This window comes from Tripterygium wilfordii, chromosome 15, assembly GCF_013401445.1.
Source record: "Tripterygium wilfordii isolate XIE 37 chromosome 15, ASM1340144v1, whole genome shotgun sequence".
Taxonomy (NCBI): domain Eukaryota; kingdom Viridiplantae; phylum Streptophyta; class Magnoliopsida; order Celastrales; family Celastraceae; genus Tripterygium; species Tripterygium wilfordii.
Window position 1 is genome coordinate 1888687 of NC_052246.1, and position 24575 is coordinate 1913261.

General features: G+C 37.0%; 3 protein-coding genes across 5 annotated transcripts; all 3 read left to right on the forward strand.

Annotated features, from left to right (window-relative positions):
• Positions 1–2612: 2612 nt before the first annotated feature.
• LOC120016541 (cation/H(+) antiporter 18-like) lies at positions 2613–6957 on the forward strand. Of its 2 annotated transcripts, none has more exons than XM_038869364.1 (4): positions 2613–2769; positions 3957–4199; positions 4485–5486; positions 5579–6957. In XM_038869364.1, the coding sequence occupies exons 2-4, from the start codon at positions 3996–3998 to the stop codon at positions 6800–6802; spliced, it is 2430 nt and encodes an 809-aa protein (XP_038725292.1). In that variant the 5' UTR covers positions 2613–2769; positions 3957–3995; the 3' UTR covers positions 6803–6957. The 2 variants fall into 2 exon arrangements, with proteins under 2 accessions (XP_038725292.1, XP_038725293.1); XM_038869365.1 differs by lacking the exon at positions 2613–2769 and adding an exon at positions 3695–3834.
• Positions 6958–7148: 191 nt separating this feature from the next.
• LOC120016875 (DExH-box ATP-dependent RNA helicase DExH9) lies at positions 7149–17214 on the forward strand. The gene is made up of 14 exons (XM_038869839.1): positions 7149–7594; positions 7870–8070; positions 8133–8351; positions 9377–9715; positions 10583–10687; positions 10919–11029; positions 11450–11700; positions 12665–12788; positions 13294–13573; positions 13655–13809; positions 14814–14957; positions 15057–15289; positions 15777–16041; positions 16719–17214. Exons 1-14 carry the CDS (start codon positions 7349–7351, stop codon positions 16995–16997), a joined length of 2952 nt encoding a protein of 983 aa, XP_038725767.1. The 5' UTR covers positions 7149–7348; the 3' UTR covers positions 16998–17214.
• A 121-nt stretch (positions 17215–17335) lies between these two features.
• Positions 17336–24221, forward strand: LOC120016878 (GDT1-like protein 1, chloroplastic). 2 transcript variants are annotated; one of them, XR_005472057.1, is made up of 12 exons: positions 17336–17633; positions 17741–17825; positions 18849–19160; positions 19759–19812; positions 20288–20349; positions 20897–20965; positions 21427–21478; positions 21577–21680; positions 21829–21958; positions 22676–22746; positions 23274–23321; positions 24053–24221. XR_005472057.1 is itself a non-coding variant. In XM_038869842.1 (12 exons), exons 1-12 carry the CDS (start codon positions 17470–17472, stop codon positions 24125–24127), a joined length of 1197 nt encoding a protein of 398 aa, XP_038725770.1. In that variant the 5' UTR covers positions 17336–17469; the 3' UTR covers positions 24128–24221. The 2 variants fall into 2 exon arrangements, 1 of the variants encoding a protein (XP_038725770.1); XM_038869842.1 differs by having other exon boundaries at positions 21577–21651.
• Positions 24222–24575: the final 354 nt, after the last annotated feature.

Consider the following 24575-nt stretch of genomic DNA (forward strand, 5'->3'; position numbering starts at 1 on the left):
CTTTTTATAAACCACCTCATCTTTTGGTTCATGGCCTCAATTTTCTTTTGGGTGGCAATTTTTAATTAATTTCATTATATATATATATATATATTCTTAATTGCCAACAATTTATAGCCAATTATTTTATTTCATTCATGACAATAAGGAAGTGAAAAGATCATAATAATATAATCAGCTAATTAATTAATATTTCTTCTTGTTTCAAACTACCATGATATCACTCCGTGTGTTTTGGATTATTGATAATTAATAATATTGCAGTGGATAAGATTGGGAGGCTAGAGGTATAAAATATAAATCCATAGTCTGTTTAAAAACTTAAAACCAACCCAACTGGATGTTCTTCAAGAATCTCAACAGGGCCGGCTCCAAGGGGAGGCCAGACAGGCAATTGCCTAGGGCCTCTCATGGGAGGGGCCTCACTTTTTATTAAGTTGTATAGTTTTATAAGAAGAAAATATCCTAATCTTTAGCAAATTAAGAAAACAAGCCCATTAGTCTAAACACAAAATGACAAGGTCATAATTGTAAAATAAGAATAAAAGAATTGAAAGAACACTAGTAAAGACCAAAGACTAAGAGAATATGTTCTGCACTTTTGCTGTTTGTCGTCTACGGTCTACTCATCTTATTGAAAAAAGGTTTTGAGAGTTTTGAGAGAGAGTCAGAGATTGAAAGAAAAGGGAAGCCACCGGTAAATCACCTATCATATATTTCTATTGCTTTGGCCTTTTTTGGCACACTTAATTAGAAATTGTAAATTGTTATTTGTTTATCTAAACCCTAATTTCCTTTTTCTTTCTGTTAGGTTTGCGTGTGATTGGGAAATCATGACAGGTAAAAGAAAATTTGAATCGGGAAGTTCGAAGAGGAAGAAGAAAGAACGACAAGATAAACTCACACAATCTCTCACGGGATCTATGAATAGGTATGTAAAACCTACAAATATGCTGCCAAAAGGCTAAACTTGATCACAACGATTTAATTGACAATTTTGCACACCAAAAGGCTAGAAGAGTATCAATCCTTTCTTTTTAGATTTAGTTTAGCGTTACTTGATTTCATTTGATGTAATAAATTTATAAGTTTGAGTTGCTTAATTTATTGGATATTAGTGATAATTTATGTGTATTCAAGAATTTATTATATTGTATTTTGGATTTATTAGATATGTTGGATTTCAGATTTATAAAAAAAAATTATTTTGAAGGAAGAGGACCTCATTTTTCTTAACTTGTCTAGGGCCTCCAAAATGCTAGAGACGGCCCTGAATCTCAACGTAGCAGAACCAACGACCAAGCTCGCATTTTGTGGTCGGTCATTCAACTTGTGTTCATGAGTGTTTTTTAAAGAGTTCAATTTCGTCCAATGAAAACCATGAATTTTGGCCACTCAGAGTAGGTCCCACAGGATTGGGGCCCCATGAATCATGACCTTAGGTTTCGTCGACTTTTTTTGGCCATTAAAGTCACAATAATTTATAATTATATTATCCTTCTAGTAATGTTAAATCCATTCAAAACAAGATTTACATTTTATCCACAAATGTAAGAAATTTATGTGGTATTGAAATAGTAATTGATTACAAATAATCTGTTGGTTGAACGATAATGACTTTGCATGTAAATAACAGTCAATTCATTAGGGTGTGGGTTCGAGTCCTGCCCCATCATTCCTTGTATCAAACAAAAAAATATTATTGATTACGAACACATATGTAGGGTTCACTTAACATCCGACATTTCATATTAATAATTGAGAATCAAATGGAGGTCACATTTTGGGGTTTCAAATATTATTCTTTATGTTTTTTTGGTCACATGACATTAGACAAAAACATATGAGGTTGACTTTTTTTAAGATCTAGATGTAGGTCCACATCTTATTGGTTGACTTCGAGCGACACGTGGATGGTGGATGATTCTGTTAACTATTTGTTATTAGCTTTCGCTTCATTATTTGCAAATCTAATTGTGATGGTTGCCGGTTGGAAGCCACCAAGTTTATGTTTAACACTTAAATATTATTACTTGCGATTGCCAATATCCATTGACTTTTTCATTTAATAGTTCGGAGAAAAATATTGATAGATTAAAATAAGAAATTATTGATTCCAAAATAAATTATAAAATTGTAAATTATGTGTCATAGCAAACAAGGATGACAAGAAATCTTGTAATAGTCATATATAAGTAATATAATTAGAGCACCACAATGTGTTTTTGTTTATAGTACAACTCTATTTGGATTGTGTCATTCACCTTAGTTAACATAGGCAATCATCAACTTACTTTGGTTTTATAATCACACAATTATTACTCCGCTAAAAGAAAGTTTAATCATAATTGTTATTTATTTCCCTTAATTTTAAATTATCTCTCTCTTTCCCCTTGTTTGTTTAATTTTATTGTATTAAGTCACTAAAAGAAACCTCGCTACTTGTCTCTCCGAGCTAATAGAGAGAATAATTTTATTTTATTTTATTTTTAACTAATTTAGTTCTATCTATGTCACATAATGGCATAATTGGCATTTCATTAATTTCAAGGTCCCTCCCTATATAAGGCTGGCTCGTTCTACACACTTGTATACATTGCACCGCTCTTGGCTACCTCTTTTCTTCTCATCACTCTTTGAACATTGAAAGATCTCCGTCTCTAAAAGCGATCTCGCTCCTTCGATAATCGCAGAACGTTCTGGCTTTCTTGGTAGAAACTGAGAGAGAATCGTTGCATTAGATTTTCCGTCATTGCTTTCCACATTCAGGTGATTCTCTTGCCTAATTTCTCCCTATCATGCTCTGTTTGGATACCGAGAATCGATGAGAAAAAAAATGAAAGAGAAACCTAGAAACTCTGTTTCATTTTCTTCCGTCTCGCTTTCTGGATGTGGTGAATATGAACTACAAAAATTAAATAAGCAGGAATTCACGGAAAGAGTACCACAAACGGTCAATTTGTTCATATTCCCATTTGTTAGATTGAGTTTTATTTTTCATGGTTGATTGTTTAGGTTGGGGTTGTAAATTTGATAGGAGTTATGGGGACATTACTGTAATTTCCTTACTGATGAGTAATGGCATTGGCATGCGGTATGTCCGTGTGTTGGGTTTTTGCGGAGACACTGTACATTTATTACGCACAGTTAGGTGGTGATTTTTATGCAGTTAATTAGTACTTAATTGTGTAGATGAAGAGACGAAAATACCCCCTTAAGAAATTTTGCTTTAATAGATTGGTGGGGACGAGAAGGGGGAGGGACAACTGAGTAGTGAGTAGGAGTATAGTGGGCCGGAATGGATATAAACTTATAGTGGACTCGCCGTACTCCAAGGCCCAGATTGTGAAAATTTGTTTTTGCATGGTCCTAGTGAGTAGGTGAATCAAAATTTTGTAAGACAAATTTCAAGCAAATACAACATAAGTGGTCCAATTTAAGAATTTTTTAAAATGAAGATGAGTGCTGCATTGATAGACTTTCTATTAGAGGTTGTCTGCAATCTTAGTCTGAGCCTTTTGATTTAATACTAGACTTGAAAGCTGCTTAGGAAAGCTCTGATTAGTAAATAAGGAAGTTACTGGTTTTGGGTAAAGGATATTTAATGTTACCACAGAGGGTTGTGTTCATATGTTTATATGTTATAATTTGAAGAATTTGAGAGAGGCAAAAGAAGCAAGTAGGTTAAATGTTAACCATATCACTTGGCTTTCACCAAGCGTAGCGAATCTTTTGTTTTGCTTTCTACGAAGTTGTCTCCTTAACATGACTTGACTGTGAAATCTCTATCTTCCCCTGAAGTCTGAAGATTAACAAAACTACTTGTTCATTGATGTGAGTTTCAGCAAGAGGTTTTGATTTTTCATTCCAATTGTTTTTCTGTTTTTCCCTTTCTCTGACTGCTTTCAGCTAAGAATTCTTAAGTCGACTGATTCACCAATACAAACATAATGCAGGAATTGATGTGAGAACGGAACTCTTCTTGTTTGGGGAAAATGGCAGCCTTGAATGCTACTAATGGGAGTTCATGTCCTATGCCCATGAAGGCTACTTCTAATGGGGTCTTTCAGGGGAATAATCCTCTTGATTATGCTCTGCCACTTGCCATCCTGCAGATATGCCTTGTGGTTTTGCTCACACGGATTCTTGCTGTTGTCCTAAGACCTTTGAGACAGCCTCGTGTGATTGCAGAGATCGTTGTAAGTTACCTTCATGTGATTTCGTGCACTTTGCATGCTCTACTTTTCTATAGAAGCATTCCCACTTTTTGTCTGCTGATCAATCCTTTTAGATGTCGAGTATAGACACAATAGCTCTCCGGAAAATGTAAAGGGTTTTTTAACTTTAAAGTTATTCAATGGTTGCACACTCTTCTTGAGCCTGGTAATTGAGAAACAGACCCAACAAATCAAACCATGTCCTTTTTTTATTTATTTATAAATTACAAGAGAAGGAATGATTTTTTCTCTCTCTTATTTTTACAGGGAGGAATCTTACTTGGTCCATCAGCTTTGGGACGGAATAAAAAATTTCTGAATACAGTTTTCCCAGCGAAAAGTATAACAGTTTTGGACACTTTGGCAAATATTGGTCTCCTCTTCTTCCTGTTCCTTGTAGGTCTAGAGTTAGACCCCAAGTCCCTTCGTCGAACTGGAAAAAGGGCTCTTGCCATTGCCGTAGCAGGAATCAGCCTCCCCTTTGTCCTAGGAATTGGAACATCATATGTCCTTCGCGAAACTGTCTCCAAAGGTGTAAAAGAACCACCTTTCCTTGTCTTCATGGGGGTGGCTCTTTCTATTACTGCTTTTCCTGTATTGGCCCGCATTTTGGCTGAACTAAAGCTTTTAACAACTGATATTGGACGAATGGCAATGTCAGCAGCTGCAGTAAATGATGTGGCTGCATGGATTTTGCTTGCTCTTGCCATAGCCCTCTCTGGAACTGGCCATTCTCCGCTCGTTTCTTTGTGGGTGCTTTTATGTGGGAGTGGCTTTGTTATTGGTTGCTTTTTTATTTTTCCACCTATTTTTAAATGGATGAATCAGCGTTGCCCTGAGGGTGAACCTGTGGATGAAATATATGTATGTGCTACTTTAACTGCTGTTTTGGCTGCCGGGTTTGTCACTGATGCAATTGGAATTCATGCCCTCTTTGGTGCATTTGTAGTCGGAGTTCTTGTTCCAAAAGAAGGGCCGTTTGCTGGTGCTCTTGTTGGAAAAGTTGAGGATCTTGTATCTGGTCTTTTTCTTCCTCTGTACTTTGTCTCAAGTGGCTTGAAGACTGATGTGGCCACAATTCGAGGTGGTCAGTCTTGGGGCCTTCTTGTTTTGGTCATATCCACGGCCTGCTTTGGTAAGGTTGTTGGGACTGTTGTTGTCTCCCTCTTATGCAAGTTACCTTTTCAGGAGGCTGTAGCTCTTGGCTTCCTAATGAATACTAAAGGTTTAGTGGAGCTCATCGTTCTGAACATTGGCAAAGACAGAAAGGTAATTTCTTATTGTTAATGTGAGTGTTTGCTCTATTTACTAATTTGTCCAATTTTACAATCATAATCAACAAAGCTGATTTGATACTGCAGGTATTGAATGATCAAACATTTGCTATCATGGTTTTGATGGCTATTTTCACAACCTTTATCACAACACCTATTGTCATGGCAGTGTATAAGCCAGCTAAAAGGGCAAGTAAACCTGATTACAAATACAGGACAGTTGAGAGAAAAGACCCGAATTCTCAGCTTCGTATTTTGGCTTGTTTCCATAGTATGAGGAATATCCCCACAATAATCAATCTCATCGAGGCTTCCAGAGGGATTGAGAAGAGGGAAGGATTGTGTGTCTATGCATTGCACCTTTTGGAGCTATCAGAGAGGCCATCCGCAATACTCATGGTTCACAAGGCAAGAAAGAACGGCTTACCCTTCTGGAATAAATTGCAGCTGTCAAGTAGTAGTCAAATTGTAGTTGCTTTTGAGGCTTTCCGGCAGCTGAGCCATGTATCAATTCGCCCAATGACATGCATCTCACCAATGCATGACATGCATGAGGACATCTGCGACAGTGCTGAAAGTAAAAAAGCAGCTATAATCATCCTCCCATTTCACAAGCACCAGAGATTGGATGGAGCATTGGATACGACTCGAACTGAATTTCGTTGGGTTAATAAGAGGGTTCTTGAGAACGCACCATGCTCAGTGGGGATTTTGGTGGACCGTGATCTCGGTGGAAGCGTCCATATTTCTGCAAGTAACGTTTCTTCTGTCATTGTGGTCCTATTCTTTGGAGGCCGTGATGACCGTGAAGCCCTTGCTTACGGGGCACGTATGGCAGAGCATCCTGGTATTACTCTGACCATGGTTCACTTCAAAGCAAGTCCTGAGATGGAAGGGGAAATCGTTGGAGTTGATATACACGATGACTCCTACGCTTCAGCAGCGTTCACTGACAATCAGTTTTTGGCTGAACTCAAGCCAAATACATTAAAAGACGAATCAATTAAGTTTGAAGAAAGAACAGTGAGCAGTTCTGCAGAAACCATAGAAGTAGTCAAGGAATTCAGCCGTTGTAATCTATTTCTTGTGGGTCGAACTCCTATTGGACCTGTGGCTGCAAACTTGAATGGAAACAATGGTGATTGTCCTGAACTGGGGCCAGTAGGTAATCTGTTGACAGCTCCAGATTTCTCAACTTTGGCTTCAGTTTTGGTGGTGCAGCAGTACACTAATCGAACATCTCCAAGACCCAGTCCAATCGCATCAGGAAGAGTCGCAGAAGTTCCCGAATCGCCTTCACAAAGTGGATAGGGCCGTGCCTTCATCATTATTGTGACCTGAAGTTTATGTACAAAAGTGTGCAATAATAGATGGTGATGAAAAAATATGTTGTTGGATGGAGGCGGGAAACGGTCGGTTTTCGGTTATATGGGCATGCTTATGGGTCAAAAAGCAATAAATGTGAATTAAAAGCCCTTCGATGCGAAATTTTTATTTGATTTTTGTTTTCAATTTTTAAATTTTTAAATATATAAAAATGAAAAATATTATCAGTATGATCTAAGGGCCATGAATCAATCCCATATTTTATCCAATGCTTGTAAGGAACGCCACATCACAAATTTACTTAACCCTTCACTCTCCTTAAAGTCGCGGGCTACTTATTCCGCGGTATCTCAGTCTGCAGCCGCCCTGTCTCTCTGCCTCACGATACGGCCACCACTGTGAAACCGCTATACGGCTCTGGTCGCATCTCCCCTCCTTTTTCAGGGCATCTCTCAGTTCTTTCCATAGCGTCACGCCGGGAGCCTTAATTCCTCCAAATTCTTTCCATCCTAACAAACCCTAAGTTGAACGATGGGATCATTGAAGAGGAAGGCTGTCGAGGAGTCATCGGGGGAGGAAATTTTTCTTGCGCAGAAGCAACAAAGAGAGGATGAGTCAGTGGCCTGCGTGCACGACGTGTCCTATCCAGAAGACTGGGTTCCTCCTCCATCATCTTCTGCTCAAAGGGACTCTACACCTGCCAAGGAGTTCCCTTTTACCCTTGATCCTTTCCAGACTGAGGCCATCAAGTGCCTCGAAAACAACGAGTCTGTTATGGTATGTATACTTCTATTTATATGTTTTTTTAATTTTTTTTTATGTATATAGCAATGTATATATTTCGTCAACATTATGTTTCTTGAGATGTTTACGCGGGTTGTTTGGTGTCGATAATAGTTTATCTTTGGTGATGAATATGGTAATCTAGTTCCTTAAGAATGGCAAGTCTATCAAATTAATGGCTTGTATGCTTCTGAGAAGATTATTCGATGACGGCTGTTAGATGTTATTTTTGGCATTAGGGCATTGATGATATTTTGATTTGTTAACAGGTTTCGGCACATACATCAGCCGGTAAAACTGTAGTAGCATTATATGCTATAGCCATGTCTTTACAGAATAAGCAACGGGTTATATACACTTCGCCAATTAAAGCACTCAGCAATCAAAAGTACAGGGAGTTCAAGGAAGAGTTCTCAGATGTTGGGTTGATGACTGGGGATGTAACAATTGATCCTAATGCTTCTTGCTTGGTGAGTCTTTTTGGTTGTTTGTTTTGCTGTATGCTATCTTTGCTTAAGGAATTTTATTGCAGGTGATGACTACAGAAATCTGGCGTAGTATGCAGTACAAAGGATCAGAAATCACTCGTGAAGTGGCTTGGATTATTTTTGATGAGGTACATTACATGCGCGATCGAGAAAGAGGTGTTGTATGGGAAGAAAGCATAGTCATGGCTCCAAAGAACTCTCGGTTTGTATTTCTATCAGCAACCGTTCCAAATGCTAAGGAATTTTCTGATTGGGTTGCAAAGGTGATATACTTTTGCTCTCATTTGATTTTGTGCTTCGAAATCCTAGATGATAATACTCTTGGTATCATCATTTGTATCTTTAATTTCCAGCATTAACCATGGAAGAAATGATATTGGTGTCCTGGGCAGAAAGAACATGAGAAAAAGAATAATTTATGAACTCATATCTGATGGTTTTGGAGACACATTATTGTGAAAGGGTACTAATTTACGATTTTGGGGACTAAAACATTCTAATAATTGTTCCAATGGTGCTCCAAACATGACTGATATATTTCGATCATATTTTAAAAGATTGAAATGAACCTCCCAACCCATGCTTGTTTTTCAGATTATACTCGTTTATTGTGCGTCAAAACCTTTTTCCCAAACAGTTTGGTGTTGGCTACTTGAATGCGTCAGAGAAGTTAGTTGGAATCCACTGTGAGTTCTCTCTTATGGTCCTCTTCTATCTTGACCTAAATTCTTCTCTGATCCTATGGAGCTCATATCCTTTCTTACTACTTGGATCCATGTATTTTTTTAGTTCTCGCTCCTCACTTTGTACCGTCTCCTACTTGATTTTTTGCATTTTTCTCACTAAACCCTAAAACTCTGTCTTAAGTATACATGCGCATGCTTAAACCATCTCAAAATACTTTGCTCAAATTTTGTCTTCTATTGGCTCTACCGCTCCCTAGGAGTACCCTCTCAGGAGACACTTTCTCCAATCATTTTGTTAGGTTGTGAACCCTACAGCGATACATGCAAGTAGGAGTGTTCTCTCCCAAGACACTTTGTAATGTGTTTTGATATTTTAGTGACCTCAATTATAATTCTTCGGTTGATAATTGAATGCCATCTTTCCTAGCGTTTATTTTCCTTTCTATATCAAGCTATTCAAGCTAAACGTGTTCAATTCTCTTTGATAGTACTGTACTGAGTTTCAGACTTAATCGTTTGAAGCTGTTTATGGGTAAATATTTAACCCTTTATCCCTTCTACATGCCCCTGTTCTAGCAATTTAATCTGTTGGTTTAACTCAGGTTCATCTTCAACCATGCCACATCGTGTATACTGACTATAGGCCAACACCCCTTCAACATTATATTTTTCCTGCTGGAGGAGATGGCCTGTACCTGGTGGTTGATGAAAAGGGTAAATTCCGTGAAGATAGCTTTCAGAAGGCTTTAAATGCACTTGTTCCTAAGGTGGAGGGTGACAAGAAAAGGGAAAATGGAAAGTGGCAAAAGGGTTTGGCGATGGGCAAAGTTGGTGAGGAAAGTGACATCTTTAAGATGGTGAAAATGATTATTCAGCACCAATATGATCCTGTCATACTTTTCTCTTTCAGCAAAAGGGAATGTGAATTTCTTGCAATGCAGGTAAATTCTTTTGTTGTAACATGCGCTTTTTTGTTTTTGTGTTTGTTCTTGTGTGCTTTTCTTTTATCATTGTTTTGGGTTCCCTCTTTCCCTTCTCTCTCCCCCTCCCCTCTCTTTTTGGCATGACCTTTTGGATGTTATTGTCCCTAATTTTTCTCTAGACCTTTTCATAAGGGTAGCAAAAGGCGAGACACTGAATGGCCCAACGGCTCACCTTGTTCAGGGAGCGGCTTAGTAAGAATTTTTCACAACTTAATTATTAAGAAAATTTAACTACCAATCACAATCTAACTAAAATAAGATAAACAGGGCTTCTTTGAAGATAATATTTTAGTACCTTACACTAATCAGTTTAATAAGAAAGAGTCCTTGTACGCTTTTATCACTGTAGGCTTCTTAGAGGATGATATTTTAGCACCTTAAACTAATAAGTTTAATAAGAAAGAGTCCTAGGGTGCTCTTATCACTATAGGCTCTCTCGACAGGAACTCTTCTCTCTTAATGTGTCTTATGAATTTATGAATTTTTGTACTCTAGGCACGCCTAAGGCGCTAGGGTGCCTTCAACGCCTTGATGGCTTGGCTCTAGGGAATTCAACTACTCTGCTTTTCATCAATTATAATGCTCTATGTTAATTTACAATAGCTATCATTTTAGATTGTTTGCTATTAGCTACAAATACTAAAGTTGCATCTATGGAAGAGCCTTCACTTAAAACATTGGTGGCAGCAACGTTCTACGTGTCCATTTTATTTATTGTTGTTACAGGTGTTTGAACATTTGTTTTTTGTTATTGTTATGAATTCAGATCATATGTTTGCTTTTCTGGGTATAACTCTGGGTTTTGGTTTCTGTTGGTTAGTATAGATGGCAAAAATGGATCTAAATGAGGATGATGAGAAAGCAAATGTAGAAACAATTTTTTGGAGTGCCATGGACATGCTTTCGGATGATGATAAGAAGCTACCTCAGGCAAGTTCTCTTTGATCTTCTTAGTCTATTGCATAGTATCGAGGATGAATTGGAACCATTAACTGAAGGTGGTGTTATAGGTTATTTTATCTAACAATTTAGTTTTGTCGCATACCTGGCAAACAACATGACATGCGCCATTGACATGTGATCTTTATGCTTAATGTTGTGGCATGGGTAGAAATAATCTATTCATTAGTTCTGATACTATTTTGAATTGGTTATATGCAGGTTTCAAATATATTGCCCCTCTTGAAACGAGGAATAGGCGTGCATCATTCCGGCTTGCTTCCCATCTTGAAGGAAGTGATTGAGATATTATTTCAAGAAGGGTTGATCAAGGTCAGGTGCACAATTCATATTATTCAGTATTGTATTTGTTGTTATCTAGATATGAGGGGTAAAGTATGCGACTATGCGTACCACTCTTCCACACTGCGATTGAGTGGCCTTGCATTTTTCGCTACTACCTTACAATATATGCGCTTCTAAGCCTGGTGCCCGGTTTTTTTTCCTTGACTTCTGTCATTGATTTTCAAGTATTTGGAAAAAAAATTTTCTGAAAAAAAGAACCTATTTGATTATAAAAGAAACCTTTATCCATGTTACATTCTTACTTTTGCCTTCTTAAAAAAGAACTTATGGAGTTTCTTTTCATGACAATTGTTTCTGCTATCCTCATTTATCTCTTCTCCTCTCCTCCCCCTATCCATAATAAAGAAAAGAAGACGTGTTATAAAGACTGAAAATACTTTTATCCAGTGTCTGTTTGCCACAGAGACCTTCAGCATAGGTCTGAACATGCCTGCAAAAACTGTTGTTTTTACAAATGTCCGCAAGTTTGATGGAGACAAGTTTAGATGGATATCCAGTGGAGAGTACATACAGATGAGTGGGCGAGCTGGTCGTCGGGGTATTGATGATCGTGGGATATGCATCCTAATGGTGGATGAGAAGCTTGAACCTTCTACTGCTAAAATGATGGTGAAAGGAAGTGCTGATAGTTTGAACAGGTAACTAGTCCTCGTGCATACATCTGTTTTGGTTCTAAGAATTGTAATCTACTTGGCGTTTTTCATTTCAAGAATGATTTGCAGTGGGTCATTTCACAAAATTTAGGCTGAGTGGATGCTTCTAAAAGAGCCAGAGGTTCGACTAGGTTCTTTTGCATGTTTCTTAAAAAATTGTAATATAAAAGGTGACGGGTAAGTGTTATGGGAGAGTCTCGTGTTCACTCTGTCTACAATCCCCTCCAAGTTACTGGCTGGAATGCAAGGTCTGGGTCTGGGGGACCTATATGGCAAGAAATCTTTGGTGTGAGGAAAAACAACTAAGTTTGCATACCCTGCTATGCTTTATGAAAGCTTGTGTATGACAAATGAGTGTGCAAATTAGTTACTTTTCTGGTTAATGTGTAGCCTTTGGTTTGAAACGATCATACTTCTAAGCCTGAGTTTGTTATTTGGATGACTTTTTGTTCCATGATGTCATGTAGGATGTGGTTTTTCTCTCTTTGGTCAGTCTTCTGTACAAGCTCATCTGTTTCATGATATCATTAATGGTTTTTGCTTTTGGATGTTATTTCTTGGTGGTGTATTGATACATCTCTCATCTTCACTGGGTAATTTTGGTTGACCTCCCACAAGGGAAGGTAGTTTGAGATCTGTCCTTTGTGAAGCATGTCACTGAAAGCTGTTCAGTTTGTCACAACAGTCAGGGAATTGACTGGTCCTTCAAAATTCTTAAGCGTCTTAGAATAACCTAGTTTGATACTATTGATAAATTATCTTCTTCGGGATGATATTAGCAGGCACCACGAATAGAAGTTCACTAGAAAGAAGAAAACATTGTTGCCTTATCTGTAGAAGATGACTTTTTATTCCCATTTCCACATGTTTTAGTACCTTTTCTTTTGAAGAAATGATAAATAGGTTTTCTAATTATCCTCTTATGTTCTTGACTTTTGTCTGAATGTAGTGCCTTCCATCTTAGCTACAACACCCTTTTGAATCAAATACGCTGTGAAGATGGTGATCCTGAAAATTTGCTCCGGAATTCATTCTATCAGTTTCAAGCTGACCGTGCTATCCCCGATCTTGAGGTTAGTTGATTTGATAGACACTAAAAGCATATAAATTTTATGTTGGTTTGTTGCTTTTGGTTATGTTATTAATTTTTTTGGGAACCAGACAAGTTCTTGAGCACTCTTGTGGTTTTTTTTGGGAACCAGGCACATGCACATATCTCAAAGTAGCTGAGCCTTGTTCTGAAATTTTAAACCTTTATATATATCTCCAAATACCTAGACATATAACCCGTTGACACTATCCAATTTATGAATGTGTGTCCTTTTGTAAATTGATTTCTAGTGTCCGTAGTCCGTACTGAGAATTATCAGTATGATAAGAGATTTTTCCATATGAAACATTGATTATGGCCAAGAATTTGGGGAAAAAATTTAATGAAACTCCAAAGGGATGAATGTGGAGATGCAATCAAGTTGAATGAAAGTTTTGGGTCATCATTTCTTTTTATTGAATGCTAATGGAGAAGCTCCAATGTATATTTGATTGATGCTAATTATGCGTAAAATATCTTTTCTGTAGAAACAAGCAAAGATGCTTGAAAAAGAAAGGGATTCAATGATTGTTGAAGAAGAAGATAGTGTGCAGAATTATTACAATCTGCTGCAGCAACACAAAAGTCTGAAGAAAGATGTTCGTGATATTGTGTTCTCATCAAAGTATTGTGTACCTTATCTACAATCTGGGAGGCCTATATGCATTCAATGCACTCTGGGTGATGAATCCCAATCTTTCACTGTTGAGGACCCAGTAACATGGGGAGTTATAGTCAATTTTGAGAGGGTAAAAAGTCTTAGCGAAGGTGAGGACTCAATAGTGCTCTTTAATTGGACAACTAGCTTACATTTCTAATTGCTTATCATATATTCTATGCATTACCCAGATGATTCAAGCAGAAAATCTGAAGATGCAAAATTCACAGTTAGTGTCCTCACCAGATGTGTGGTGAGTAGGGAGGGAGTTGTCAAAAAGACAATTAAGATCGTTCCATTAAAACAAGCTGGAGAACCCCTTGTTGTTTCGGTTCCTATTTCCCAGGTAAGAACCTAATGCTACCGTCCCCTCTTCACGTGCATGCTCACATTATCTCCATATTTTTATTCCTAGTTGACGTTGGGATTTTCTTAATCTATTCCTTCATGTTCATTACTTACAAGATAAATTATCATACCTGAAATTTTTATGATCCTCTGATTCTGCTGACAGCTGCAGTCCTTGAATTTTGTTTAGTTGTTTTTATTTGAGGATCCTATGAATTTCCACGTTATATCAGCTTTCCTTATTCAAGCTTCTTGTGTCAGTTTCCGTTCTTAAGTAAATTTAATTTTATTTCTCCGTAGTTCACTTGAATTGCTTTGATTGCTCTGATCAGATATTATTTTGTCTGGTGTTAAGAGATTATCAATCAAAATGTCATCTTGCAGAGTATTAAACATCCTTTTGAAAACCGCTTTTGTCATCAAATGAGTAATGTCATCGACTTTGTTATCTAGAGGATCAAGGATGATTTATTTTCTTATGGCGCCAGTAGAGGCAGCATTATTGTCACTTTGTTATCTGGAGGATCAAGGATGATTTATTTTCTTATAGCGCCAGTAGAGGCAGCATTATTGTCTTTTTTGCGTTTCTCTATGCCTATGGAATTGCAGCTATGATCTGTCTTGAATGATAGATACATACATACGTGTTTACATGCATAAGTATATACATACATAAATACATATGTACATACATACATCATATTTATGTGTGCTTACATTCATCAAACTTGTATCCAAATATCCTATTCGGTATTTGACTGCACTGCATGGACCAACAGCAAATGCATGTGTTACGTCACATAGCGACTCTGCATCTCATAAAGCCATAAAGGTAATTCCTGCTTTAGAATTTAGAAAAGTAGTTTTGATTGGTTCATTGTCCCCCACCATACTGTGGTTAAATTGGTCATTGCAATGCTGTTTGCATACTCTCTCTGTCTTAATGTCTATATTTTGTCATCCAGTGAAGTGGAAGTTTACTTATTTTCTTGTCTTGTTCAGATTAAGGGCTTAAGTAGTGCTCGCTTATACATGGCCAAGGATCTTTTGCCATTGGAAACTCGAGAGAATACGCTGAAGCAGCTTGCAGAATTTCTTGCAAGAAATGCTGATGGGCTGCCCCTGGATCCTGAAGGAGATATGAAGGTATGTTTGGTTTTTGTGTGCTATCTCATCTCTTTTCCTTTTCTTTTCCTTTTCTTTTTCCTTTTGACCGGTATCAATGCTGCCTTTGTCATTCTTCAGATCAAAAGTAGTTCATACAAAAAGGCAGTTCGTAGGATTGAGGCTTTAGAGCACCTGTTTAAGAAGCATAAGATCGCAAATTCTCCTCTTATCGTGCAAAAGCTCAAAGTTCTACACACTAAGCAAGAATTGAAGGCTAAGATTAAGTCTATTCAGAAGACAATGCGTTCTTCGACTGCCTTGGCATTCAAAGATGAACTGAAGGCAAGAAAAAGGGTTCTCCGAAGACTGGGGTAATAAAACTTATCTATAGTTACGCTTCAATCCTTCAACTGTGCTTTTATTCTAATTTTTAATATGTGCACGGATGTGTCCTTGCTCTTTTTCCCTGTTTGTGATGGTATTTGTTCGTATGGCTCACGTGTAATTATTAATGAGAGGCTTACTGATTTGTTGATTGGTGGTGTAATTACTAATCAGAGGCTTAATTCAATTGAGGGCTTACATAATTTGGCGCAGCAGGATATCTCATTCTCATAAAATTATTACCTTTTCAGTAGTGAAAGAAAATAGTGCCTTTACAGCTTTGCATGAGTAGCTCAGTTGAGGGCTTACATAATTTGGTGTAACAGGATATCTCATTCTCACAAAATTATCACCTTTTCAGTGGTGAAAGAAAATAGTGCCTTTACAGCTTTGCATGAGTAACTACTTTAAGTTGGTATTCATCCTTATCTTGAAATAATCTTATTGTGATCCTTGATGTGAATTTATATGCAGATACATTACACACGATGATGTTGTGGAATTGAAAGGAAAGGTTGCTTGTGAAATTAGCAGTGCTGATGAGCTGACCCTGACAGAGCTCATGTTTAATGGCGTTTTAAAGGACATGAAGGTGGAAGAGATGGTGTCGCTTCTCTCTTGTTTTGTTTGGCAGGAGAAGCTTCAAAACGCTACAAAGCCTAGAGAGGAACTTGACTTGCTCTTTTCACAGCTGCAGGATACAGCTAGGAGAGTTGCCAAAGTTCAGCTTGAATGCAAGGTATGTGTGGATGTTATCACACCTGAGGTTAACTAGTTCATTGGTACATCTTTTCATTTTGAATGGTAGTGCATTACCATATCAAGAATGAAAAAAAAGTGAGCGTGCATTTGCTACATTGTGTTCGTACAAAACATTGGATTTAGAAAGTGAAAAAGTGAAATATATTCACATTTGGCCCAACTTGATTACAGTGTTGCATATGTTGATGCAGGCAGGGCAATGAGAACACACCAAAATAACTTGATGAAGCATCCAATAAATGTATTATCACAGTGACATATTCCTTTGCTCGTTAATATTGATTCAATAGGCATTTATCATTTAGGTAGTTTGTAGTTTTGACTCTCCTAAAACTCCTGGTTCACATGATTAGCAGCCACTGCCTAAATAAGATTCTATTTTGCTTTTAGGCCTTCCTGCTTAGTACATTTCAACTTGATTATTTGTTTAAATTACTGGATTTCAACTTAAATTATCAACTTAAAGTGAAATGTGTTAACATCTGGATTACGGAAAGAATAACATGGATTTTCAATACACATTATGTACAGTTCAACTTGGAAATATTGCATTCAATCTCTATCGTGATCTGGATTGCTTATGTTTGCTACTTTGGGTCCGTGAATATGGTATTTCAACATAATGTATTTTCCTTGTTTTCATTGACATGACAGGTTCAAATTGATGTAGAGAGTTTCGTGAGTTCATTTCGGCCTGATATTATGGAGGCTGTGTATGCTTGGGCAAAGGGATCCAAATTTTATGAGATCATGGAAATTACACAGGTTTTTGAGGGTAGCTTGATCAGGGCAATTAGGAGACTAGAGGAAGTTCTTCAACAGCTTATCTTAGCAGCAAAGTCCATTGGTGAAACAGAGCTTGAAACAAAATTTGAAGAGGCTGTTTCCAAAATCAAAAGAGACATTGTGTTTGCGGCATCTCTATACTTGTAGCTCCATTAGGGTTTGCTTGCTTGCAAGCTTTAGAATTTGCATTTGTATCACTACTAGTTTTTTTTTTCCTGCCATCAAATTTTTCATAGGTAAGCCCCCAGTTTTGCTTTGGAGGGGGTTGTATGTTTGCTTTGAGCTTGTAGAAGTCCTAGATGGAGACGGTAACTAGTAAAGATATAATTTAATATGTACCCTAATGGGGGCCCAGATTGTAAAATTCAGTGCCAATCCATTTTCCGAAAAATGGGGCAGTTGACCCAAATGAAGCATTTTATGGACTTTAGTTATGGGTCTTTTGGGCCGTTAAAAGGGGAATCAGGCCCAGTAATATTTATCGAAAGTCCAAACCAGATCAACTGTGAATTTGCATTGGCGCTGGCCACACGGCTTATCTGTCAGCGAACTCTCACAGGCACAGAAATAAACACCAAAGAAGGGCGAGCGAGAGAGAGAGAGAGAGAGAGAGAGAGAGATGGGGAGTACGATGCTCCCAAGAGGAGTATTGTGGTCGCATTCAATGCCTTCATGTGCCAAACCACCAAAACCACCCGCCTCTTGTTTGTTTCTCTTGCATTCTCTATCCAAGAAGCACAGCTTTAACTTTTCTCCTCGCAACCCAGGTCTCAAAGTTTGGAGGTAAATTTTTGTTGCTGGTATGAAGTTCTTTTTTCCTTTATGGGTCTTCTCTTTTGTTTTCTTTCCTTGATTCACTTTAAAATTTGTTATCCTAAATTCTCGTGCAGGTCTTCAAGGCAAAGGCATGGATCCCCACCTGAAAAGTGGCTTGGCCTTTGTTCATCTACAGAATCTTACGTTAGGGGTGACCTTGTAATGTTCTTAACTCCCATTTTTCTTTCCCTTTTCAATATATGTTTGTGTATGTGTGTATATTTAAATTAAGGCCAATAATCTCATGGACTCTATAGGAGCAGTAGAGGGTGCTGCTTTTGGATGGGAATGAATGGCTAATGAGAATTTATGTAATGGATTTAACTAATTTCTCATATGGATTTGAGTGGCCAACCCTAACATTGTTGGGGGAAAGGCTTTGATGACAATGATAACAAACAATTTATGCAAAAATCGCTTCTCGAGTGTAATAACTGGGGGATTTGTTATTTTCTTCATTGGTATTGGAAGTGGCTGATGGATTATTTTTCACTACCCTATCTACTGGCACTTCCTTTCTATCTTTAATAAAGAGCTCTTGAGTAAACCCGGGCCCTGAATGGGATGGGATGAGAGGAGAAGGTAAGACTGCTGGTATGGCAATTTGCATTGCTAGATTTATTCTGTTGGGGATTTGACAATTAACTACCTTAATGTACAATATTGGATTTGTATCTCCTGCTGAGCTCCAAGCCTCCAACAATAAGGTTTCACCTCCATTATTTCCTTAAGCATACCTTGGATAACAACTGGTAGGAAACCCAAAATGAAAGAAAATTTAAAATTTCCTTGAGAATGGTCTTTTACTTCTTTTTATAACCATGGAGAAGAATGTTCTGCAAGTTAATAGTTGGTTTCAAGGTGCATGCCTTTGATGATAAATGATGCTAGTTTAGTTGCAAGCGAGCAAAGAACCTGGTAACTTATTTTAGACGTACTGAAACCTCTATGTCCTACTCCTACCCCTCTATCAGCTTATTTGGATATTTTCCATATGGGATGCTGGTTTTAGAACCCCATAGATCATGACAAATTTTATTGAATGCTTTTTCATAGATTGAGCCTTGTTTTCATGTTACATATGTATTGATAGAGTACGTCACTATGTCGGTTTATTTTGGTTATTTATCTTCTTGGCGACAAGCCGACACTTCTGTTCACAAAGATGTTATATTTGTGCAGGATCCTAAGTACCTTGCTTGCATGAATCATGAAGCAACCATAGAGACCATGCACAACCTGGATGTTCTGCGTACTCCAGATGTGTCTCTGCCAGAGAGGGACTCATTACGAAAATATAACAAGCCCTCTGATACCTGGCCTTCTGAGACTTCTCCTGCTGATTTCACTGATTTTCTGAAGTTTATGCTGCTCTTTGGGTTGCTAACATTTCAAGGCTCTCAACCAGCGCTTGCTAGCTTGGATATTTCTAGTAACTTACAGTCAATTCCTTACCTTGGGGAGTTTGGTGACATTACCACAGGTTTTGCTTCAGTTAAGAAAATCTCCCTGTACCTTTTATAGCTGGCATGTTTATTGATGCTAGTATAGCCGGATATACTTATTGCATCATTCTAATCTAGCGATCATGGTGTCTCTTCTCAATCAGGGTAGCAGTTTATACAGGTTCATCATCATTTCAAATCTAGTCATCGAACTATCAGTTTTCACTATATTCTAGGAGAACTCTGTACCCTTTTATTGTGAGGGAAGATATAATCTGCATTGCATTAGTCTTGGAAAAGAAATGATGAGTCCAACTGTAGAATATGAAGTTTAAGTACATCTATGTTTCTTAAGCATACAGTACTTTGAATCATGTGCAGCTCTTACCAATCTTAAGCAAGCTATATGAGTTCATATGCTAGTTTTGCTACAGTAAGTTTAATTTGGACCAATCTGTGTGCTTTGCATGGAAGAATTCTAAATGATGTAGTCATTGTCCATCAGCTGCTGGCTAATTCATGTAACCTGCAAACAATTCCAAAAGGAAATCACTGGTTGTATCTCTTTAATCAGAATCACTTCATTAGAAAGGAATACATAGATCCAACAGCTAAAGTGACCAATACACTTTTTTTTTCTTTTGCAGGCATTCTTGCTGATCTTTTTCTCAGAACTGGGTGACAAGACATTTTTCATCGCGGTATGGGAGAACTGAGTGATACTTGTGTTGAGTTAGATAAGATGTGTCACTGAGCTTCTCTAGATACTATCCCCACACATAAACACACTTGTTATATACATTTGTATTCTCTGTATTTCCTACAGAAATTATTAAACAGAGACTCACTGCTGACTGATTACATATTTCCTTGTGCCATTTTTCCTTTTGGCCAGATGTGAAAGTTAGAATGACTTCCAAGTCTTCTTAATGCATCTTGGTCCATTGGCCTTAAGATCAATTATGGATTCTGTTCTGATTCTAGTTTATTGGAGAAATATAAAATAAACAAATCCTGTATGATGATGAGAAGACTCATACACAGAAACACCTTAAATTGATATATCACCATTTTTTCAGTCCCTAGTCATTAATGAATATGTTAGGCTTCCTTAATGTCCATCTTAATAAAGGACACCACCTTTGGATGATCTGATTGTTTTGGTATCCTTTGCAGGCGCTTTTAGCAGCTAGGAATTCTGCATCAGTGGTTTTCTTTGGGACTTTTGGCGCACTTGCGTACGTTATTCTGCTCAAGCATGGTGATTAGATGTCCTCTTTGTTTTTATTCTCCAATTATGAAATTTCAAAGGTGTACGATGTATAAGGTAATGTTTGACTGTTGTAAGTGAATGTGGAATTGTGGATAGAAGAGTTTCTACCTCAAGAAATCTTATGAAACATAAGTTAATTTGAAATGTTGTTTTGAGCTTCTTTCCCAATTCTTTTGTGATGCCATCCAATATAATGCAAAGCATAGCAGTAGTGCTAGACTGCTAGTACTGAATATTGTGAACAAGTCATCATATCAGTTTACGTAGTTCCCTTTATTATTCCTTTGACGAGTGCTTTAGACTTGGCATAATAAGGAACAGCCTCTCTATGATATAGTGATAAAGCTGGATGCACAACCCTTTCCTTACAGAGGCTGGAACTTTCTCGTCCTAGATTAAAGCTTGTATGGTCAAGAGCAAGAAATTATGCATTTTCCATATTGACCTACTTTGATTCCTTTTGAATTTAGAAGTTTTGGAATTCTCAATAATACATTTATGTCCCATGGCAGGGCAATGACACTCATATCTGTTGCTCTTGGGCGAACTTTTCACTACGTTGATGAAATCCTTCCATTCAGGTACTTTTTTGAGCTTCTATTTAGTTTAGCAGCGTGGGTTTATATTTTCTTAGATTTTCGATAACTTTTTCACTACTCAAGTGACATGAAACACAATTAGCTTTAGTAAGGTTATTTGCTGCGTTGGTTCCAGCAATTGAACTGAATTAATCAATCAATCCTACTTATTTTTCGTGGATTCTTGATTAATAGTGCCCTTTTTAGTATTTGGAAAACTGGAACTGCTTCGGCTGTTGTTATTTCATGAACTTGTCATTTTTTTGGCCAGCAGTTACCTATGTTTGAATAGTCTTTTTAATCTATTTGATGTGATTTTACTGTAATTTCTTTTTTTTTTTCACTAGTTATATGTTGAATGCCATTTGCATTCCCTGTTCATTGAATTTATGTTTGCCATTTTATTTCTTGAATCCTATGCTGTCAATTTTTGAATCGACCCTAATATAATCTACTGAATGCAGATTTGGTGAGATGGATTTGCCTATTGATGATATTGCTGCAGTTTTTCTTTTGGTAAAAGTTTCTATCTACTAAACTTTTGTTCAGTAGGGGCAAACTGCATGTTTGTCATTGAAATAAGCATCACATAAACATATTTCAACATATTTCAGGTATATTTTGGGGTTTCAACACTGCTTGATGCCACTTCAAGCAATGGTTTAAAAGCAGAAGATGAACAAAAGGAGGTGAAATTCCAATTTCATCGAATAATATGGTTAGAAATAAGATGCGATGAATATAGGAAGTCTATTTTTTCCTCTTCTATGATTTCATCATTTTTAAGTCTTTTGTAAATGTTTTCCAGTATTTGTGTCATGTTAAGAGGTTCACTGATTTAGAATCTTGCTTGTATCTTTTGCTAGGCGGAGCTTGCAGTTTCAGAGTTTTCAGAAAATGGTACAGGGATTCTTGCTGCTGCTAGCACTGTCATTAGCACCTTCCTCCTAGTGTTTGTTGCTGAATGGGGTGACAAGTCATTTTTCTCTACAATTGGTGAGTGACGAGATGAGAACCTATGTTACAAGATTATAGACTTGAAGGCAAACTATATATATTTATTTGTAACTATTTTTGCCAATTTCCATACACACCTAACATCAAAGATGGTTGTTCCTTAATTTTGGGACCAGATATAAACATGCAATCAAAGGTAGAATAATTTTGGAGACTTTACAATGTAATAAAAGATGGAAGGATTTTTAAAATTTTACTTCAATGTAGCAGTGTCACATCATTACCGTATGAATGGTGTTGGGTCTTTTATATTCAAATTTTTTTGGCAACATTTAACAATCAGTATTACTTGATTGAGGTAAAGTCGTTAACTCATTACGCAGTATATGAGTCAATAAATGATGATAATGTGAAACTTCTACGATCAATTGAGATTTCCAAAAAGTGGATCATTGTTATTGGATAATGTATGTGTTTAAAATCTACAGATAGCAGAAACTTTATTGTAATTATGATATACAGATAAGCAAAGTCACAATGTTTTATTCTTTTGGTTGTCTAATTGCTTTCAGATATTGGAGTTCTACTCATTTACTTTATTTTGTCCATTCAACCATCTTATTGTCTTTAACATAATCTAATCAAGATTGAGTTCTTGTTATATGGAACTCAGCAATTGGCTCCTTCGTTCATTAAGCTTACTTGTCAATGTCCTCTCCGCTGTTTTGACTCTATGTAGTTTCTTTTTCCCTGCAGCACTTGCAGCAGCATCTTCGCCTCTTGGAGTTATTGGTGGAGCACTAGCTGGTCATGGTGTTGCAACCTTGGTAACATCCTACTTGAAATTACACCTTAGGACTAGTTCTACAATATAACCGACCACACACATTCCAGCATAGACTGAAAGTTTATATTTTGCAAATTGGAATTCCTCTCTAATTTAGAAGTAGACTTTGAAACTGTAACATTTGTGGTCATCCATTACTGGAGATTGAAAAATTTTCCCATCTCTTTCAATAAACCTCTGATGACTTCTGTAATCGGGGAATGCAAATTACAGTTTTGCTGATAAAAAATGTAATAATAGGGGGTGATCTTAGTATGTCATAAAGTTGTTTTTTTTCCCGACTGCAGATAGATTAATGTCTTTTTTTGGGATTTATATTATCTAACACAATGACGCCTTCCATTGAAAATTAAATATTTTGCATGTTACTAGCTTGAAGGGAAGACTATCCACATGCGAGAGAAGTCTTAGAATGATAATAAAATAGCAAAATTCTTTCATTTAACCCTTCTCATGTCCATATATGATGCGTATCGGTCTAATCAATTTAATTTTTCATCTGCACAGCTTGCTGTTTTGGGAGGTTCTTTACTTGGGACATTCTTATCAGAGAAGGTACGTTCAAACATTTAACCACATATCTCTAGAAGAGCTTAGCAGATAGTACCCTTGCGGGCTTAATCCCGCTAGGGTACATGACTATTTATGATTAATCACCTAAGAACTCTATCTAGAGGTGTCTGTCTTCGAGTTCATCACTCAAGTCAATAACTCGTAAATTGTTTAAAGGATAAGCACAAATCATGGAATTTAGTAGAGTAAAAGTAATATGCTTCAAGATATATATGTTGACATGCCTTCCCAGGATGATAAGCTTCTCGTTTTATATTCCTGTCAAAATGTTCTTTTCAAACTTATTAATGGTTACCTCAACAACGCACAAACGACATTCTTAAAACTTGTATTTCAAAAGATGTCATTGACATATACATATCAGGCCAAGTAGCAGAATATATATAGAATCCAGTCAATGGATGGTATGGATGTCTTCTTAAGCAGTGTAACTAAAAATTTTGGCTGAAGCTACTTGCAACTGCATGGAATCAAACCAGTATATTATTGTGTGTATGTGTGTGTGTGTGTATATATATATATATATTCTTTTGTACATATTGTGAATGGAAAGGCAGGAATAATATCAAGCTATTTGTTCCTTGAAATGATGGGTCGGTTGGATCAACGTGTTTGTGACCACAAACATTTTATTCTTCAGAACTTCTGAGCTGGATGTTTTATCAGATACGGAGGAAGAAACTGAAGTCTTTTACATGTTTGTTTTGGTACAGGTAATTGCCTATGTTGGAGGTGTTCTTTTTCTGGTGTTCGCTGTTGCGACATTAGTCGAGATCGTTAGTAAGTAATTACAACCTCACGAGTGAAAGATTTGTGCATTTGATCACACATTTTATGGTCTGTAAGATTTCTAAATCGAGGAAATGCAGAGCAGAACCCACTCCGCCTTTTCCAAATCTCCACCTTCTTTTTGCTTTTTTGCCTTAACAAGGAATCCATCAAAGCATGATTATGGTAGTCTATACGTGAATTTTCTCGTCCTAAAAGCACCAGGCAATCACATTAATCTTTAGCTTGCGAGGAAGATGCGACGCCTCCAATCACATAGGTTAGCCCAAATCGGTCAAAATTGAGAATCAAATGTCACAAACATTTATTGACGATATTGAATTAGAGTTTTTTTAAAAGTTAGTGACTAATTTGAGACTTTTTAAAAGTTAGTGGACTAAATTGAATTAGAGTTTTTTTTAATCTAAATGGTAGTACTAGTTTAAAATTATGTTTTTTTAAAAAAAA